This window comes from Meriones unguiculatus, chromosome 12, assembly GCF_030254825.1.
Source record: "Meriones unguiculatus strain TT.TT164.6M chromosome 12, Bangor_MerUng_6.1, whole genome shotgun sequence".
Lineage (NCBI taxonomy): Eukaryota > Metazoa > Chordata > Mammalia > Rodentia > Muridae > Meriones > Meriones unguiculatus.
The window spans coordinates 26,126,837-26,147,714 of NC_083360.1; the positions used below are offsets into that span (position 1 = coordinate 26,126,837).

General features: G+C 47.5%; 1 protein-coding gene across 7 annotated transcripts in view; it reads left to right on the forward strand.

The window, feature by feature from the left end:
- Slc2a9 (solute carrier family 2 member 9) overlaps positions 1 to 20,878 on the forward strand; it is a 147,248-nt gene that overhangs the window by 3,798 nt on the left and 122,572 nt on the right. For 2 of the 7 annotated variants that reach the window (XM_060365395.1, XM_060365400.1), the window contains exons 1-3: positions 6,723 to 6,798; positions 13,979 to 14,057; positions 20,098 to 20,196. In XM_060365395.1, the coding sequence (XP_060221378.1) occupies positions 14,010 to 14,057; positions 20,098 to 20,196 (147 nt within the window). In that variant the 5' untranslated portion in view covers positions 6,723 to 6,798; positions 13,979 to 14,009. Of the gene's footprint in view, positions 1 to 6,722; positions 6,799 to 9,257; positions 9,363 to 13,978; positions 14,058 to 17,482; positions 17,807 to 20,097; positions 20,197 to 20,878 lie in introns of those variants that run through there. The other 5 variants (XM_060365397.1, XM_060365398.1, XM_060365399.1 and 2 more) reach the window with 5 other exon arrangements.

The following is a 20,878-nucleotide window of genomic DNA, read 5'->3' on the forward strand; positions in this document are numbered from 1 at the left end:
GACAAGGATCTTCTTGATCTAGAGAAGTGGTTCTCAACCTTCCTAATGCTGCAACCCTTTAATACAGTTCATGTTGTGGTGAGCCCCAACCATAAAATTATTTTGTCACTCCTTCATAACTGTAGTTTTGGCCATGATTATGAACTGTTATGTAAATATCTGATACACAACCCTCAATGGGGTCATGACCCACAGGTTGAGAACTTCTGGTCTAGAAGCTGGGGCTTGAAAGGAATCCATCCCATGCTCAAGCGTTTCTGTTTCCTACCACCACTGCCTCTCTTATGACCAAAACATGCAAATCAATGCAAGACCAGCTTGCCACCTGAAATTCCATTCATCCCTGGCTCGGAAGGGTTTGGTACTGGTGCCTTGGGGTATCTTCATCTGCCAATGATGGAATCAGTGATTTCCTTTGGCTGTGTTGAATTGACCAAAGGCTGGGAGACAATAGCTGTAGCATGTGGCTGTGGTCAGGGTGGGGAAAGCAGAGAAAATGGGCAGATGTTCTTAAGTTCTGTGCTGTGTGCACAGGCAGAGTTGAGTCTGTGGCAAGAGCCAACAGGTGCCACTTCATTCCCAGTCCAGTTCCTACCGAAAACTCATGGTGCTGTGGTGAAAAGGATGCAGAGGCTCAGCCTGAGCTGATGGAAAGGGTAGTACAATTGATTAAGGATGTCTACTGGGCACTAGAGAGAAGTTTAGCAGGTAAGAGCACTTGCTGCTTCCAAAGGACCCAAGTTCAGATCCTAGCACCCACATCAGACAGTTCATAGCTGCTGTAATCCAGCTCCAGGGATTTAAGATACCTTCTTCTGGCCTCCTTGGGCATTTGCACAGATATGACATATATTCATACAGATACACATACGCACATGCACACATAAATTTATTTAAGAATGCTGTTGAAGGCTGGAGAGGTGGTTCAGTGACTAAAAGTGCTTTGCTTGCTCGCTGTGCAGACTTTATGACCTCAGACCAACATAAAAGCCAGATACAGTAAGTAGCAAAACGATCTGAAATCTCGCCGTATCCTTGAGGGAAGATGGGAGGAGGAGGCAGCAAGAGAGTCTCCAGAAGCCTAGCTGTGAAGAGACTCTGCCTCAAAGAGGGCAGAAGAGTGAGGACCCAAATGTTGTGCTTCATACCCCACGTGTGCCCGCAGCCCTCAAATGCAGACACACATACACAAACACAAACACACACAGTGTCTACCATGGAAGTGAAAGGGAAGAGTGATGGCCTTGTGTCAGCTGTTTCTCAGCTGTTTTTGTACACTTGAAACTCAGAGGTGAAGGCAAAGTGCAGAAGAATGTGAACTTGGTCCTGGGTGTCAAAGGTCATAAGCTTACTTTTTCCACTTATCAGGATCTTATGTAGATTTCCTGATGGGTTCTGAGATTTCTTGGGAAGGCTCAAACCCAGTCTAGGTTTTGAGGGCTAAGTGTGGGCAGATACACAGAAAGGAGAGAGAATGTTCTAGAAGAAGTTGGAGACTAGGTAAAGGGCTCTGAGCAGAGACTCCCTTCCAGGGTTGGGGCAGGGAGAATAGATACACAGGTGACTCATTCTACCAGTTTGAGAACAGTCTTAGATTTCTGTAGGAGCATGACCTAGCATTGCAGACTCATGCTAGGTGTCACAGTGTCATGCTAGGTGACAAAGGGAGGAAGGGAGCCACTTGGAGACTCAGTACCTGACACAGTGGACAGAGGGGTGTACACTCCATGCCACGGTGGAGAGAGGGTAAAGTGGACATGAAGTTTCAGTGAATAGCTCTGCAACTGAAGTCTGATTCTCCACGTATCTCATTTAGATGCAGGTCTGCAGTTTTCGGGCTGTAGTGAGAGAGCCAAGGTTCTCTTTACCAAAGAAATCCAGACAGCCTGGTTGCTTCAATTGTCCCAGTCACACAGCCTAGCCATTGTGTCTGAAGCTGAAGCCCCCACACTGATCCCTGCACGAGACTGCCCCACCCCCTCTTGGTTTTTCTAGACAGGGTTTCTCTGTGTAGTCCTGGCTATCCTGGATTTGCTTTGTAGACCAGACTGGCCTCAAACTCACAGAGATCTGCCTGCCTCAGCCCCCTGAGTGCTGGGATTACAGGCATGTGCCACTGTGCTGGACTAGGCTATCCCCTCTAAGCTATCTTCCCTGGGGAGATTTAGAAGTGTGGCCTTCACTTACAGCCCAGATCAGGTGACACCATGTTGCCAGGGAACTGGCAGGGGTCATCTCTTGCCATCCCGGGGCCACCTTACAGGTAGCTTTCTATGAGTGGCCTCACTCTGGTCCAGCCTACATCATCTGATTATGGACTGAAGTGGGTATTTCTGTCTCTAGTTCTTCAATATTCTCTGTCTCCCCCAACCTCTATGCCCAGTTTCATGGGGTTCCAGGCCACCTTCATAAAGACCTGACTTGGTCAACTACCCCAGTTTAGAAACCATCAGAATTCCTATTGCTCTGAGGACAAATCCACATTACTAACCTTGTTCCCAACACAAGTCTTGTTCACCCCATGTCCAGTGTTCATCTACATGGATCTCTCTAACACAGTAGCTCACAACCTTCCAAATGCTCTGACCCTTTAACACAGTTTCTCATGTCGTGGAGACCCACAACAGTAAAATTATTTTTGTTGCTGCTTCTTAACTGTTTTTCTGATACTGTTACGAATCTTAATGTAAATATCTGTGTTTTCAGATGGTCTTAGGTGACCCCTCTGAAAGGGTCACTCAGCTCCAAAGGGGTCACGACCCACAGGTTGAGAACCACTGCTCTAACACATTCCTTCTAGCTTGAGCACGTTCTGCTTGATGGCTCCTACAGTTTGACTGACTACCTCCCCCAGCCCACCCTGTGCTATAGCATGATCCCCTTAAGGTCTCCCAGGGAAGTCAGGATTCCCTGGCCCTGGCTCTCCTGACACCTGTCACCGTCTACAACAAAATCCCATGACCAAAAGCTACTTGTAGAAGGAAGAACTTATTTTGACTTACAGTTCCATAATTATGGGGAAAGGGGGGGTCACCATGCTGGCAGGAGCAGAAGGCTGTCTGGTCACATTGTTCATCTACACAGAAAGCAGGGAGATGTTGTAAAACCTCAAAGCCCATCTGCAGTGACAAACTTCCTCCAGCGAGGCCACACCTCCTAAAAAGATTCTATAACCTTCCTAAACAGCAGCACCAACTGTGTGCTCAAATGCCTAAGGGGGACATTTCACATACAAGCCAGCATGGTGAGCCAGCCATGGGGTATAATAAAGGTACATGCCTTTAATCCCTGCCATCAGGGATAGTGGCAGTTGGGTCTCTGTAGATTCAAGGCCAAACTCAACATAGTGAGTTTCAAGCCAGCTGGAGATTCACAAAACGTCTGTCTCAAAAAAGAAAAGAAAAGAAAAGAAAAACAACCCTCAAAACACAACCAAACTGCTACAGTGCCTAAGCATCAATCCCAAGAGGTTGTATATAAATGATAATGTAGGTGTATGGTTGCTGGTGTCTGATTGCAGTCTATTGAATATAGGGGTCAGGGGTGTGGAGGTACAGGTGGGCGGGGCTTTCCCTGCCTAGATATAAGGTATAACCAGATGCACAGTGGGGTACTAATACAGGCTGTTGAATGGACATGTAGGTATTCAATAAATAAAAGTATGAGTAAGCATGTGTATTCTCCATTGCTCTGTTCTGCTGGAGAGAATATGAGTAACAGGCTACGAGAACGCCCCACTTTGCACGGCAGGTTCCAGTGCATTTTAGCATCCTGGGTTCAGATGATCCTTTCGTCTCTCCTAACACCACACGCATCAGTTTATGCATCTCTTCGTCAGATCCAACCTCTTCAACACCCCACCTTCCGGGCATCTCAATATCTCCGTCCCACCAGAGCCATTTCATGAAGGTGCCCATAATCTCTGCACTGGGCAGAGACACCAGCAGCCGGAGGGCCTTACTCTCCGGGCTGTGCTCAGCAAAAGGTCTCAGACTGACCTCTTCAAGGCTCAGTAAGACCCACGCTGGCCGGTGTGTGGGCCTTGGGCCTTTGCTTCACCATCAGGACATGTGCTGAGTCTCCCGAGTGGAGCATGGTGGTGCAGAACTTCTCAGGCCACAAAGACAGCTATGTTCTCGTCAGATGGCTCCAGCCAAGCAGAACCAGAACCCAAGAAAAACTCAATGAACGTCTGAATATAAATATTTACCTTGAGTTCTCTGAATTTTATGAATGATTGACTTATAGACCTTAAAAATAGCTACACCCAACAAGTCTCTGCTGAAGGCTGGGTGTTATGTCCACATGTTATTATTAATCCCCAAACAGAAACATGTTGTCACCCCTATGGTTTAGGCAAGTTAACTCCAGAGAGCCTAAGTGAGTGGTCGAAGGCCACACAGCTGGCTGGTAACGGCCATGGTTTAAATTTTGGTTGATGTGTGTACTGAGCTTTGCTGCTTCCACTTACACTCTTCCAGAGGACCAGCGTTCAAATCCCAGCACCCACACGGCAGCTCACAACTGCCTGTAACTCCATGATCTGACATCCTCACATTGACATACATGCAGGCAAAACACCAATGCACATAAAATAAAGGTAAATAATTGAAAAAAAAAAAAAAAGCTTTGCCATGGTCATGATGTCTCTTCAGAGCAATAGAACACTGACTAAGACATGACCCATGGAGAGAAATTGCAAAAGAGAACGAGGAGGAGTCCACCATTGGAAGTCTGATAGAGAAGAAGGTAAAAAGAAACATGGGTGCATAGAATTTAGGAAAAGAAAGAATCTAGAAAGTCCCAGGAATAAGAAAAGTGGTTGATTGCCTCAACCCTGCTGTGAGATTGTTTTATAACAGACATTTGTCTCTGGGAGGGTCACTGTGTTAATCGGGGTTCCTGTCACTGTGATGAAACACTATGGCCAAAAGCAAGTTAGGGAGGAAAGGGTTTGTTTGGATTACACTTCATATGGCTGTTTACCATCAAAGGAAATCAGGACAGGGACTCAAGCAGCACAGGAACCTCTGTATTGGCCATGGAGGAGTACTGCTTACTGGTTTGCTTCTCAAGGCTTGCTCAGCCTGCTGTCTTATAAATCGAGGACCACCAGCCCAGGTATGGCACCAACCACAATGGGCTGGACTCTCCCACACCAATCACCAATCAAGAAAGTGTCCTACTGGCTTGCCTCCAGCCAGCTCTTATGGAGACATTTTCTCAATCGAGGTTTCTTCCTCTCAGATGATTATAGTTTGTGTCAAGTTGACATAAAACTAGCCTTGGCCACTCATCCATCTGCCTCTGCCTGCCTTCCTGCTGATGGGCTTCCTACAGTGCATCATGAATGAGCATCCGTGGAAGAGACAGGGAGTATAGATGATCTTGCTTTGTGCCCTAACTTTAATCCCCAGGCCTGGAACATTGGCCATGTGATCTAACTCTCGACCACAGCCGTACGTGGCAGATGGAACCACAATGCACCACTGAATGAGGCTTTGCATCATACATGCCTGGCATACAGTAGGTGCTTGCTAAACACATATTCCTCTCATTAGTTTATTCTTTAACTACATGTGAATTGCTGGATAGAAGGAATAGGTTTTCTCTTCTTTGTAGTTTGCTTAATATCTAGCCACACATTGGCTAGATAGTGGGTGTTAAGGCTGATCATGGCTGTCAATTTGACAGACTGGGTTACTTCTGGAAACTCAGTTGAAGAATTGCCTCCATTAGATTGGCCTGTGGGAGCATCTATGAAATATTTATTGATTACTACTTTATATAAGAATGACACCACTGTGGGTGGTGTCATTCTTAGGCAGGTGGCCTGGATGTATATACAAGAAATGTAGCTGAGTGTGAGTCAGAAAGAAAGCCAGTAGGTAGTGTTCCTTCAAGGTGTCTGCTTCAAGTTCCTGCTTAAGTTCCTGTCTTGACTTTCCTCCATCTCCATAACTGGATGATGACGTGGATATCAAATAAATGTTTTCCTCTCCCAGGTTGCTTTTGGCTGTGGTGTTTATCACAGCAACAGAAAGCAAACTAGGACAGTGGTGACTCATAAACATTAGAAAACTAACAAAGATACAAAAACAGAACTCAAAATAATTACCCAGGATGCCCACCGTCTCTCCAGATATTCTCCTCTTCCATATGGTTCCACCAATTCCAGTATCTCCAGGTGCTGAAGAGAGAAGAATTAGCCTATACAGGTCACTTTTCAGCTAGGGAGCCATGGCAACAGGTGTGCATAAAATAGCAATAATTACAGAGTTTCCTTTCGCTAGGGATTGAGCAGCAAGAATTTGCCTATCACTGTCCATGTGAGCTCAATTGGCACCTACATGTCATTTGTTATCATGCTGGGACTCTTCCATGGCATTCCCATCGACTTTTGCTTCAGGCCTGGGGGAATTAATTCTTCCATGGTGATGCCTTCCTCTTAAGGGGCTTGGATAACAGACAGGGAGAGGATACCAACCTCACTGGTTTGTCTGGGAAAAGCTTCATCTGGACTTCCCTGCCCTGGAATTTCTGCTCAAGCGCATGCTGCCACACACTCGGACATGTGTTTTCAATCAGCCCAGCTTGCCAGTCACTCATCTTCAGACGTTAATCATTAATTGCTTATCATGATGGGCATCCGAGATGTTTACAGTAACAGCTGGATGCAGCTTAATCATTAATGCTGTTTTATTTCACAAGTTCCCAGGTTCATATCTGATCATTTGGGGAGCCGATCTACCTTTGAAGCTTAGTCCATTCGTTCTTTAGACGAGGCTCGGGGCACAGGTGAGTTACTGTCGCTGACTTTAGACAGCTTTGGGAGGATTTTGCCATTGATGAGGAGTTCCAGAGCAACTGGGGCAAGGATTTGACAGAGAAATTTGAGAACCAGCTTTGCAGAGCTTTGGCGAAGATTAAGTGAGAATATGCAGATAAAGTCCTTAGTGTGGAGTCTGGAAAGCTTTCTATAGAAACAACATTGCTGATGGGTATGGCTGTATTTATCCTGTTTCTCTCCTCCTTCCTCTTATCTGTCCTTTCTCCTCTGAATCTTCATACTCCCTCTTTCTTATTCTCTCCCTCTCTTTCTCAAAGTCTTCTTTATTCCACATTTTTTTTCCCAGATCCTTGTTTTAGAATTCACATTAGCTCCATGATAAAGGCAGAAACTAAAGGGAACCTTGAACACCAAATGTTGCAAACCAGTGGGAGAGTTCAAGGTCCAGTCTTGAACCTGTATCTTCTTTAGTTATTTTTTCACTGTGTGTGTGAGTGAGTAAGTGTGTGTGTGTGTGTGTGTGTGTGTGTGTGTGTGTGTGTGTGTGTGTAGGTCATCGGACAACTTGGACAAGTTGGGTTTTGGTTCTCTCCTACCAACATATAGGTTTGGGGGGTTGAAACTGGATCATCAGGTTTGGTGGCAAGCTCCTTTATCTACTGAGCCATTTCGCTGGCCCCTACAGTGGGATATTCCGTTTGAGCTACCAACCAACAGTTTGTTGGAGTCAGCACTTGTCTCTGCTCAGGTCAACAGAGCCACACATGCAAATGGAGGGTGTGCAAGTCAGTGATGTAGGCCACCCAGGAAGGGTGGCCGCTAGCCTGCCTGGCCAGGTGAGGGAGAAAAGTCCACATCCCTTTCTGCTGGTCTCTGTGGCCTGTTGCTGATGGAAGCACCCTTTTACTTGCCTTTGCTCTTATAGTCAACCCGGGCTCTCAATAAGGGTCTCATGGAACCAGGCTCTGTGACAAGTGGTATGGGTGAGACCACTTCTCTGAGTCGTAGTTGCCTTCTTTCTAACAGGGGCCAACCCTGTATCAGCAGCAGGATTTCAGTAGCAGCAGCAGCAGCAGCAGCAGCAGCAGCAGCGGTGGCAGCAGTAAAACAGTGCTGTTGATTTTCCAAGTATTTAACCATGGAATGGCTTAGGTAGGGCTCAGTCACATTTCCCGAACAGAGTCCTGGTGTTTGGGCCATTGGCTATTAACCCCAGAGCTGCTGGATTTTGAAGAAGCCTGATGAAGAGAAGAGTGGGTTACCATAGTGGCTCCTGGCCTTCAAGGGAGCTGGCTGTCCCCCACTGAATACAAGAGTACTCTCACTTAAGAACTGACCTTCTCTCTCCAGTGTGGGTAGCTTTGTCCTGAATGATAGTTTGGTCACTGCAGGCTGAGGGCAGGGAACTGACACTTTAGTATTGTCCCCAAACAGATCCTGTGTTTATCTTAGGGATTTTGCTTGTTCTTATTCTACTTAAGCCTTTCATTGCTGCTTTGAGGGCAGGCAGAGTTCTCTGGTTCCATACCAAGTGGACTTACATAGTGAGTCACCTTAACCGGCTCTAAGATATCAGCTATTCCACAAAGCCCGGATAATCAGGAAGCACCATATCTGCCTGCAGAGACTGTTTGCTGTGCTTCCAGTGGGAATTACCCAATCACTCTCGCTCCCCCACTTTTGCTATGGGACTAGGTACATCCCATGAAGAGCTCAATTCATCCTCATGGCAGTCCCATGAGGTAGGCTTGCCACCCTTTCCATTTAAAATGGAGGCACAGAGAAGTCAAACATTTTCTGCTAGCTTTGTAAGTTTTAGAGCTGAGATTAGACCTCCTGGTTTAAGAGTCCATGCTGTCTGAGGCATAAACTCTCAAATGTAGCCTGCGACATACTGGGGCTGAGAAAGGGTGTCCGTGGCCTGTGGTGGGTTCTAAAGGGTGAGGCCTCCAGTTTGGAGCCCTTACCAGTGCATTCTCCATAGACAGTGGATTTTGCTGACTTAATCACTCTCTTCCTGTTCTTTGCTGACCAGGAAATAGGAGACAATCCCAATTGTCTGCGAATGAAAAAGAAGCCCAATTCATCACTCACAGCCATCTCATATGGGTGTCCAAACTTTGACATTGCAGCATCGAGTTGTCATTCATAGAATTAATGCTTGAGAATGACATGATTGAACTGAAAAAGAAAGCAAAGAAAACCTCTTATTTTAAGTATGTTTACAGTTTTGTGTTTGACTACACTCATAGCTATTTCCAGATACATGGATTAAAGGTCAGACGTACCTGAGAGAGGGCCAGGAGAAAAGGCACATAGAGCATCTTTCCTTGAAATAGTGCACATGTCATCCTGTCCTAGGGTTCTCCTGGTCCCCCTCAGCACAGAAGCCTATTCGTTTTGGACTTGCTGAGTCTCTGACCACCCTTCCTGGCTCATGTCTTCTTGTCCTAATCCTGTCATACAGGCTCAGCCCCTTCTCTGTTTCCACCCACATCTGTCCTCACTCTTTCCTCCACGGTTGTGACTGCTGCCTGCACACCCAGACCTTGACTTCCAGATGACCCCAAAGGTGGGTGCATAGTATGTATCCTAACAGAAACCACACTCTGACCACAGCTGAGGGCACAATTTCTCTGAGCCGTTCTTTAATCTGTTTATGAATTTAAGCCCATGGCGGACACTGATGGGGAATGCCCAACCTTCTTCCTTCTCCAATGCTGCACACTCAACCCTGCCTCATGGCCACAGCAGCCATGGACATAAGGCTGCTCTTCAGTCTGCACTCATGACACACACCCGAACCAGGTCCTACCTTCCCTTTGGCTGACTGTTTGCTTCACAGTTCATGTTGATGTCACTGGGTAATGCAATGCAGACAGAATGGGATGCCTTTTACCTTAGGAACTGGTACGAAGTAGGCTGTGACTTGGCTTGGCTACTCAGAACTTCAGAGATTTTTTTTTAATATGTATTTCATTAAAAAATTAAAGCAATTAAAATGTGTCATTAGGCTAGCATTTTTTTTCCTTGCAGAAAAATTGGAAAACTATGGGGAAACAAACAAACAAACAAAAAACAAAAAAAGATGAAAATTGCAACTTACGTTTTGCAGTTTCTGATGCGTTTGTTCATGTATGAAAACATATCCATCCCTGTTCATCCTCCCAGTCCCCTCTCCGCTCCCCATGCTCATTCCTGCAGCCCCATTTCCACTGTTCCTGCCCATCCCTGAAGCCCTGCCTGCACTGTCCCCTGCTCAGCCTGTCACCTCCCACTTACCTGTGACCAGTCTGAGCTCTCTTCTAAAATCATCTCTTCTCCCCATATGCCAGCTTTGTGAGGGCAGAGAGAAGGCTGCCTGGCCCAGGACTGGGCCCTCATAACTAGGATCCTGGAATATAGTGTTTGCTGAGTGAGTTCGCAACACATAAATCCTACACTTAAATTTTAGTAAGAGGGCACAGACCTAGTTTAAGTACAAGCAACATTTAACATATGAACTATTAATTATCAGCACATTTGTGTTTAATGTCAAACAATACATAGTCACCTATATAATTTCCACCACTTGTCAAATATAAATTTATTCTGACTATTTCTTCCTGTCACCACGTGTTCTTAGATAACAGACTTTTTGGTTTATTTATTTATTTATAATTTCTTTTTTATTTATCATAATTTATTTGCTTTGTATCCCAGCTGTAGCCCCCTCCCTCATCCTTTCCCAGTCCCACCATCTCTCCCTCTTCTGCCCCTATACCCTTCCTCTAGTCCCCTGATAGGGGAGGACCTCCTCCCCTTCCATCTGACCCTAGCCTACCAGATCTCATCAGGACTGGCTGCATTGTCTTCCTCTGTGGCCTGGTAAGGCTGCTCCCCCCTCAGGAGGAGGTGATCAAAGAGCCAGCCACTGAGTTCATTAGATAGCATACTTTTAAACAAGATTTATTTTTATTTTACATTATGTATCTGTGTACATGTGTATGAGTATGCGCCTGTGAGTGCAGGTGCCTGAGGATATATTAGAGCTGTAGGTACCAGCAGTTGTGAGCTGCCTCACGTAAACACTAGGAACTATACTTGGGTCCTTTGCAAGAGCAATACATACCCTTAGCCACTGAGCCGCTGCTCTACCCCAAGATAACATCTTTAGAGGACTGTTAGGCTTTCCATGGGCTGGGGAGATGCTCAGACAGTAGAGAGCTTGATATGCAAGCATGAAGACCTGAGTTGGGATCCCCAATACCCAGGTAAAAAGGTGGGCAGTAACCTCAGGAACCTGAGTGCAGGGGAGGCAGAGACAGGAGGATTCCTGGAGTTTGTTGGCCAGCCAGGCCAGTCAAATCTATGTGTTACAGGACATTTGTTCAAACTCTGAGACCCAAGATTGTGCTGTTTATTGAAAAAAATCTGTTTCTAGTTGTGGTGTGACTCAGCTCTAGCACACACACATTTAATCCAAGACAGGGTTAAATAAAGTGAACCATGGGTCAAGAGGCGAAGCAAGCAACCAGTTGATAGGGAGTGAGCACAGAGAAAAACTATAGAGAGTAAAAGGAAGTAAGGAGGACAGATAGAAAGATGCACAGGAATTAGAAGGGAAGAACATTCAGTTTGGAGAGTTTTTGAGTTGGTGCAGAGAGGGAGGTTTGCCTTTCCTTCTGGGACATCATCTGAGGAGGAAGGCCAGCTGGGTGCCTTCTCTGCCTCTCTGAGCTAGCAGGCTTTCACACAAGCATCTGGCTCCCTAGTCTACTGGTAAATTTGAGCAATTGAGATTTTTGTTAAAAACAACATCTGTGAGCTTCAGATTCAGTTAGAAATCTTGTCTCAGAGAATAAGGCGGACAGTGATCGAAGACGACACCTGACATGGTCCTTAGCCTTGGGGCACACACAGACACACACAGAGACATGCACAGTGCACACAACACATAACACACACACCATGTAATACACATAGAGAACACAGAACACACTCACAGCACACAGACATTTCCCACTGTGGATGAACAGTGACATACATACATTTTCCCGTTGCATGACTAGCAGTTAGACAGATTCCTAATAGACAGACAGGAGCCACAAGCAGATTTAAAAAAAATATGGCATACTTCCAGTTTTTCTTCATACTCCTGACCATAAAGAAAAACCTTAAGGCAGTGGTTTTCAACCTTCCTAAACCTGTGAACGTCTAATACAGTTCCTCATTTTGTGGTGATCCCCAACCATAACATTGCTTTTGTTGCTACTTCAAGACCCCCTTGAAGATCCTTAAAGCTCCAGCACTCAAGGAGGGACTGGGTTTTGGCTTCCTCAACTCCTCATCTAAATTGCAGAGTCTTTCTGAGTGCCCCCCGCCCCGTGTTTCCTTGCCCCTAATAAAACCTTTTTTAACCTTTTTTTTTTTTTTTTTTTTTTTTTTTTTTTTTTTTGTGGGCTGATTCTGTCTGCTTTGTCTGAGATTTCCTCTGCTTCTTTTATGGCAATGAAAATGAAACCACTCAAGGTCCAGAGACTGTAAGACACCACAGTTACTACCGCAAATACCATTCTAGAACACGAAAAATGTTACAGTAAATATTTTGGATTGAAAGCTTTGGTGGGATCTAGAAAAGATCATCCTGAGTGAGGTATCCCAAAAGCAGAAAGACACACATGGTATATACTCACTTATATAGCCCTATAAGATAGGATAAACATACTAAAATATGTACAACTAAAGAAGATAAACAAGAAAGAGGTCCAGGGGTAAGATGATCAGTCCTCATCTAGAAAGACAAAGGGGATCATTGGAAATAGGAGAAAAGCAACAGGACAGGAGCCTACCACAGAAGGCACCTGAAAGACTCTACCTAGCAATGTATCAAAGCAGATGCTGAGACCCATAACCAAGCCTTCGGCATAGTGTAGGGAATCATATGAAGGAAGGAGGAATTAGCATATCCTGGAGGGGACAGGGAGCCCCACAAGGTCCAAATATATCTGAGCACAGGGGTCTTCTATGAGACTGTTTATCCAACCAAGAACCATGCATGGATATAACCTACAACCCCTGCTCAGACATAGCCCATGGTAGCTCAGTATCCAAGTGAGTTCCTTAATAAAGGGGGACAGGAACTGTTTCTGACATGAACTCATGAGCTTCCCCTCCCCCCTGATGGAGGAGAAGCCTTGCTAGGCCACAGATAAGGACATTGCAACCATCCTGAAGATACCTGATAAGCTAGGGCCAGATGGAAGGACCCCCTCTCAGTGGACTTGGAAGGGGGCAGGGAGGAGATGAGGGAGGGAGGGGAGTATTGGGAGGGAGAGAGGGAGTGGGCTACAGCTGGGATACAAATGAATGTATAAAATTATTTAAAAATAAAATATTAATAAAAAAAGAAAGCTTTGCGCTCATTTTTTTTTCCTTGTCATCGGATACATTTTTACAAATGCCGTGACAAGTTTAGCTAGAGCATACAAATCCTTCTGAAGCTCCAAAACAATTCAAAACTCTAGAAAGCTGACAAGGTTTCCCACATCTGCCACACGGTGATTTGGGTTACCGTTTTGGTGATTGTTTTCAACTTGACAGGAGAGACTTAGCGCTTTGTCTCAACTTCCACTGGCTTCATTTTCCCCTCTGGAGACAGACAGTCTGGTGTTTCCAACCTGTGCCTTTGTGAGTATGACCTTCTGAGTGAGGCTCCAGCAGGGAACAGCTGCCATTCGTAAGCTATGAGGCAGGTGTGGGAAATGCAGCAATTGCCCTGTCTCATGTTTCCTAAGTGGAGGCCTGCCAGAGGTGACCGGGTCTTCCAAGGATCTGGGGTCAAGTGAGGACACTGGAATGTCTTGTCTCACTGTCCTCACTTGACAGCATCTTTCAGCACATCTCCTGTGACTTCCTCTTTTTTTTGTGTGGGGCACTGTGGCTTGAACCCAGGATCTCATGCATGCTAGGTAAGTATCCTACCACTGAACTACATCTCCAGCCCCTTTAAAAAACTTCACTTTGAGACAAGTTCTCACCAAGCCAGAATGACCTTGACTCACCATGCAGAGCAGTAGAACCTTAGACGTGTGGTCTCCTGCCTTAGTCTCCTGAGTAGTGGGAGTAACAGGCCTGCATCTCTGGGCCACTCTGATTTACCCATCTTTGACAGCAGATGGCTAATGGCATCCTTTCTTTTGCTCTTAGGAATAACAGGAAGCCCAAGACCTAAAAAAACATGAAGCTCAGCGAGAAGGACCCAGCAGAAAACAAAGAAAGCCAGCGGGTGAGGGGGAAGGTGGTTGGTCATGCTTTCTTGTTTTCCCCTTTTCTGTGCATTCTAGTGACCAGGGGAGTGCATTCCTCCTTCAGGGGAGTGGGTCTGGGGCGACAATAGCAGGAAGCAGAGAGCCGGGAGGACAGCAGTGTGGGAAGCTGCGGACTATATATTAGACCTGGAATGGTTTCTGCAGGGAGATGGACATCAAGGTCCCGCTATGCTATGGCTTCCTGGACTTACTATGAGAGTCCCCATTCCAGAGGTCAAGCAGGGGGACATTGATGAGGACAATGATTTGTCATTGTTCTTAAACTAAGGATGCTTTAAGGAGCTGGGGAGATGGCTCTGTCAGTAACGTACTTGCTGCATAGAACCCACATAGAAGCCAGATATGTCATGGGCTCACGTCTGCAACTCTAGTGCTGAGGCAAGGGTAGAAACTGACGGACCCCTGGAACCCACTAGCCACCCAGCATAGAGGAATGGGAAGCTCTACATTGAATAAGAGACCCTGTCTCAAAAAATAAGGTGAGAAATAAGAGAAAGACTTCGGACATCAACTTCAGACTCCTCACTGTGTGTATGCCCCCCCCCCCCAATGCCGCACGCCCAGGAACACATGTAATTTCAGTAGGCATGACTTGAAAACCATCCCTGCTCTACCAGTTTTTGCCTCTAGGAAGTCCTCAGCAGAAGTCCCCAATAGGATAGAGAACACTGACAAAGATCATTCCTTCAGCAACAATATTTATTTAATGCCAGACAGGACCTGTTAGGGGTCCAAAAAAAGAGGGAAGAAGAGGGACAATATCGGGGCACTACGGAAGATATGGGGGGGAGCTGCTTTAAAGCATTTGGGAAGGGGAAGGTTTGGAGATCTTTTTACACTGTGGGGAAGTGAGGAATCTAGCAGATAGAGTGCATCACTGTAGAGAAAAGTCACCTCACGTGCCTTCACTGAGTGAGGGGGGTGCCTTAGCCCTTTATGTCTAAAGTCTCTAAATTCCTAAGTGAATGAAAAAAAATAAAGAAATAGAAGGAAAGGAAAAGGAACCTGACTGCTCGTAGGTATAGTGGAGGAGAAAGTTTATTATACGTGTGTGGGAGAGCAGAGCCAAAGGTAGACACATCTGGGAGAGTCCAGAGTCATGAACCTGAACCATGTGCAGAAAGGGTGTGGGGAGAAGAAAGGAGAGAGGAGCTTTAAGTACAGCAGCCAGGAGGCTGAGAGAAGGAGAGAGAGAGAGAGGGGGAGAGAGAGAGAGAGAGAGAGAGAGAGAGAGAGAGAGAGAGAGAGAGCCAAAATGTTTGGCTTATCTCTGGAAGAGCCCCTGGGGGCAGGGCAGCTCAGCCGCTGGGCTGGAGAGTTCAGAGAGTTCAAGTAGAGGTATGCCAGCCATACCCTATAATTGGCGAGGACTGAGGGATGCTGGAAATGCCTGGAGACCAGGTGTGCTTTGATACGTTAAATAGGCACCTCAGCCCCTTACCCCAGGTTTGAAACTTAACACTAAGGCCCTGTCATTTTCCTGGAGTTTGGACACCTAGGGAGATGTCCTTACAATCCTAGACAGGCTGTTCGTTTCTTTGCATCATCAGAGAGCCCAGAATCAACTAAGAGACGTGCTGGCTGCAGGAGCCAGAGAGATAGCAATTGGCCCTGCACCTGGGATTTGTCATAACCTGAAGTCTGGAGGCCCCAGGGAGCCTTATGCCCTGACCCCATCATGGGATGCCTATTAGTGTCTGTAAAAAGGTGAGAACACCAAGGTTGATTGGCTCAAACCTAACCTAGCAGCAGCTGGGAAGGTCCCCTTCCTGCATAGGCCTCTTTGTACCTTTCTGAACCACAACCAAGCGCTTGCAGCCAAAGTAACACCTTTACATAGACACCTACTCCCCCATTCAGTTCTCTCCATCTATCTGTTGTTCTTGGCAAAGAATGGAAGTGGATAATCTAGAAAGTCAAGGAACATCCGTGTGTTTTCTCAGAATAGAGAATGGAGGTGTTGAGGAATCGAGCCCTATCTCATTCTTTCCTCCTATGGTTCTTTTCTGTTGTTACCATAGTAACTGTCAACTCTCATGGTGTATGTGTGTGTGTGTCAGAGAGAGAGAGAGAAGAAAGAGAGAAAGAGACAAAAAGGGAGAGAGAGAGAATGTGGCATAGAAATCACCTTTCCATCACCCTGGCAGCCCTCTAAGGTTCAATTGGGGATAGCCCACCTGAAGAGGGACATCTGACCTTCAGGCATCCTGTCCTCAATGACAAGCAAGATGAGAAAGCCAGTTAGTTCCCCAGTGAGCTCTCGAGAAGAGGCAGGGCCTTGGCACCCTCCCTGATATTGTGACTCGTACTTATATGTACTTGTTGAGCATCGGATGCATGCTGGCTGCAAGCCCCTGAGCTTGCAGTCCAGTGGGCACTGGGGAAGTTTCAAGTTGGAAAGGGGTCACTTGATGGATTTCAGAAAGCTTTTAAGAACTGATGAGACCTGTCATTGCAGTGAAAAAACAAAACAAAACAAAACAACGTACACTGAGGGAAGCTGGGTGGTGGGTGAGGAAGAAATGAGAACATGAAGTTCTTAGTACGCAGGAGGAGTGTGGCTGTCCTCATCTGCATCAGCTATCTGTGCCCTCAGGAATTGTCCCTGACTGAGGAATGTCACAGTGAGCGATTACCTGGCCTCTGTGAATCCCTGCTGAGGACAGGGGCTGTTTTGTTCTTGCTTATGGCAGGCAGTATTGTCTCCTTGCTGTGCATCTGGGGTTGGATGCCTTCAAGCACATGTGACAATCAGGTCCCCAGCACAGTTCCCCTCCTCACATTCTGTATCTCCATGTGTCCTTTCCACTAAACATAGCTTCTCAGGGTCTTGTGTGGGGACTTGAACCCTGTCCCTCACCTCCTAGGCATTCTGCATTGACCAAGCTGCCTCTGTCCCTTTCCAGACTCTCAGATCACAGAGTTCACACAGCCTGTCCTTCTCTGACTGACACGCCGAAGCAAACTGGCCATGAGGTGAATTAATTCTCATGCTGTCCTGGTGTGCACGAGGTCATTGCCTCCTTAGGCTTTTTTTTTTTTTTTTTTTTTTTTTTTTTTAATTTTAACTGAGCCCATTGGGTCCTGCAGAAAGGTCCATCGATAAATAGCTCTGGCTGCCTGTTTGCTATTTGAGCAGCAGATCTGACTCTGCAGGACAATTAGAGAAAGATCAATATTTCACTTTGCCTCGGCAGAGTGGAAGCTGGGAGAACTGTCAGGACTTGCCTGTGGACACAGTTAAGTGGAGGAGTCAGCCCTGGAAACCACCCAGCGGGAAAGAAAGCCAATGGCCTTTGGCCTAATTCATAGGAGTTTTTCTGGGTTTGTGCCATCGGGCCCCATCCAGAGCTCTGGCCTTGTTAGAGAGAATCATGCTGGTGGGGGGGGGACCCCAAGAAAACAAAACCAAAACCAAAAATACATGTCTTGGGTGTGACTCTGGGGAGAGCTCTCCAGCTGCTTAGGAGCAAGGGAGAAGTGTTGCTTGCTTCCTGTTGGGGCACGATCACACAGCCACGCTTCCTGCTCTGCCCTCCTTCCCGTGGACTCTGCCTTCTCACTTTGGAGATGCCCCGGCGAGTCCAGGGTCCTGGAGCCAGGAAGAAAAAACATGGATGCCAGGGAGCTCGCCTTAGCTTCCTTGATACCTAACACCAGCTGCTCTGGGGAGCTGCCTGTGGGTCAGCAGCAGAAGACGAAGGAGGTAAACAGAATGGCTTCTGAGCTTTGGGGAACACAGGCCTAGGTGGCTGCTGTGGGGCAGAGCTCAGCCCCTGTCTGGCAGCTATACAGCATAACCCAGGAGCAGGAATGCTGGAGTTTGAATTCTGTACTCTCTCCTGTTAACCTCTGTGCCTCCACTCACTAACACTCCTGGCAGCCTGTCAGTGTACTGAGAATGAGGTTCTGGTGCACAGCTGCCTCATGCTTGCTCGGGGTTTGCTGTCTGTCCTTTCCCAGAGCAGGCACAGTCATACTCTTGGTCATAGAAATCTTCTTCCCTGGCATCAGTAGGAAGAAGTGTGTGTGTGTGTGTGTGTGTGTGTGTGTGTGTGTGTGTTTTGGGGGGGGGGAGTAGGAAGAAGTGGAGGCAGGCTATACAAGAACAGGGAACCAACAGGCCTCAGAGAAACAGGGAACCCCCAGAAGAGAGGCTGAGGCAGGAGATGGCTTCCACTTACCATTCTCCCTTGCCTAGCAGGACCCCTGCAGACCCCATGGGAGCAGTCCTTCCTTAAGAATGAGTTCAGAGTAAAAGGGAAGGTGCAGAACCTAGAAAAGATGCTTAGTGTAGCTGGTGCTGGGCAGTTCAGAGCAAACGGTCTGAGCTCAGACCCCAATGGGACCTAAAGGAGAAAAGGTGATGGAGACTGAGTACTACTTAAGAAATCAGTGCAATGAATCCAATTAAATCAAACTCCTCCTACTGTACAAAACTATTCTAGGCCATTTTATTTGGTGATGTCCATTCCTGGAATAGCAACTCCTGTCCTCTGTCAGGCCTCCAGGAGTTACCCAAGGCTGCCTCAGCAGCAGGCTTGACACCAGACACAGGAGACAAACAGCATAGCTCCAGCCCTCGGGACAAGTCCCACCTCCAGGAGGCTGACACAGGCAGGGCATGCGCCAGTGCCAGGCTGAGCCTGTTCTTGTACAAACCCCTTATGATGTGGTTTCTGTTACATCCTCTCTTAAAGATGAGGAAGCTGGTTAAGGAGTGGTTGTGTTACCAGTTGAAGCTTACACTGTGGAAGCTGCAGTGTTAGAATCCAAAGCTGAGTGAAAGAGATAAAAATGAGAAATGAGCCAGGCACAGTGGCGCACACCTGTAATCCCAGCACTCAGGGAGGCAGAGACAGGCAGGTCACTGTGAGTTTGAAACCAGTTTGAGAAACAGCCCACTGGTTTCTTAGCAGCAGTGTTGCTATGAAAGCCCATTTTACAAGTGGACAAGTTGAACCCCAGAAACCTCCAGTCTCTCCTTTGATGCCTGCAACTTCATGGTTCTGGAGTCTAGTAAGAAGAGACTAAGGGCAGAGCACAGAATTGCTGTTAGGATCCAGTGCTGTGTTCCAAACTATATTTGTGCCTGATCTTGGTCCCTAAACTGGATATTGTTTTTGTACACCCTCCCCGGGGGGGGGGGGGGCAGGACCTAACTCCTACAAAACACACGCTTGTGCACACAGATATGTTAAATGGTGGCTGCAAGCGCCCCCCAGTTCCCTCTACCAGACCACTGGCCTGTGGCAGCTCTCCAGTACCCAGTTGATGCCAGCTGGTCAGCCTTCCTTCACCCAGGTCCCAGGTGTTCATGAGCATGGCCAGGTCCTGGCTGAGGTCATCTTGGATGAGGCTGGGACAGGAGTACTTTGGATGCAGGTGCCATATTTTCAGCATAAGCCCTGCTTCTCTCTCTGCAAGTCCTTCCTCTTAGCTGCGCTCACCAGTCTGCAGACCTGAAACTGTGCATGTGTGTGTACACACAAAGGTGTGCATCTGTGGGCCACCTCCCATCTTAGACGCTGAAGAGTCAGCTGTGCCAGTTAGGAAGCCTTGTCCTGTAACGGACACCTGGCCCCAGGCAACACCTGGACAGCTCTGCACCCCCCACCCCCCACCCCGGCTCTTGTGACACTGGGTTGAACCGGATTGACAAGTCTAGAGATTCAGGGAAGAGCAATACATAGAAAGTGTTTAGAACAATGACTCCTAGTAGCACTCAAGGAGTGCCGGCCACTGCTGACAGCTTAGCGTTGCTTTTTGCTCCTTCTGAGTCAGACAGCGGCCGCACACAGCAGGGGCCTGCTAAGGAGGATGCCAAGACCCTCAGGCAGCCTTGCAGGACCACAGTTGCGCCCTGGGACCTTGGGGTAGGAACTCTGCTTGCTGCACCCACCCACCCCCCTTGCGTCTTTTCCCTCCTGAGTTTTCTCTGGGCTGCCTTCAGGCTAAGGGGGCATCCCGCTCTGACACCTTCCTCTACCTTCCCAGAACTGGTCCTGCTCACTCGTCGTGGCTGCTCTCGTGGGAGCCTTCGGATCCTCCTTCCTGTACGGATACAACCTCTCGGTGGTGAACGCGCCCACGCCGGTGAGTGTACGCTCGGTTCTCCCGCCAGAGGGCACTGCGCCCATGCAGAGGCCTGCAGATTGGATGCGAGGCTGAACGTGAAGGGTGACCAGCAAAAACAGGGTTACAGAAGAGGTTGGTCCGGAGTGGAGAATCAGTTCCTTGTTGCTAAACTGAGGTGCCCTCCGGGGCAGAGGGGACTGCGGAGGTACAGAGGGCTTGAGAACTCTAATGCCATTGCAAGGAGTTAAGGAGCCTGGATGACACAGACTCCCGTGTTTTGATTTTTTTTTTTAATTTAATTTTTAACAACACTGAGAGCCACCTGTTTTGTCCCTCCCCTGGCTTCTGTTTCAGTTTGAGATCATTCCAGGCTCTCTGCTGGTAGCACGTGAAGGTCTTCCAGAGGCCAGATTTTCTGCTGCCTGCTCCTGGCAGGTGGCAAGGGGAGGGCAGAAGCTAATGCCAGCCCCAGGCTTGAAGGTTAAGGGTGGGGCTGAAAGGCTACCAATTCGGAGAAACCCCAGGAAAGGCTCCGAGCTCCAGATGGTTGGAGCACTGGGCATGTCCCGGGCAGCCTGAGACAGACAGAAGCCAGGCTGGTGGCTCCAGTACCTTTTGGGGCTTTGCTTTGTTTGAGTGCCAGCATTCTCCTGTGTCAAACACAGAGGAGCCAAGGCTGGTGAGTGTCCAAGAGGGTACA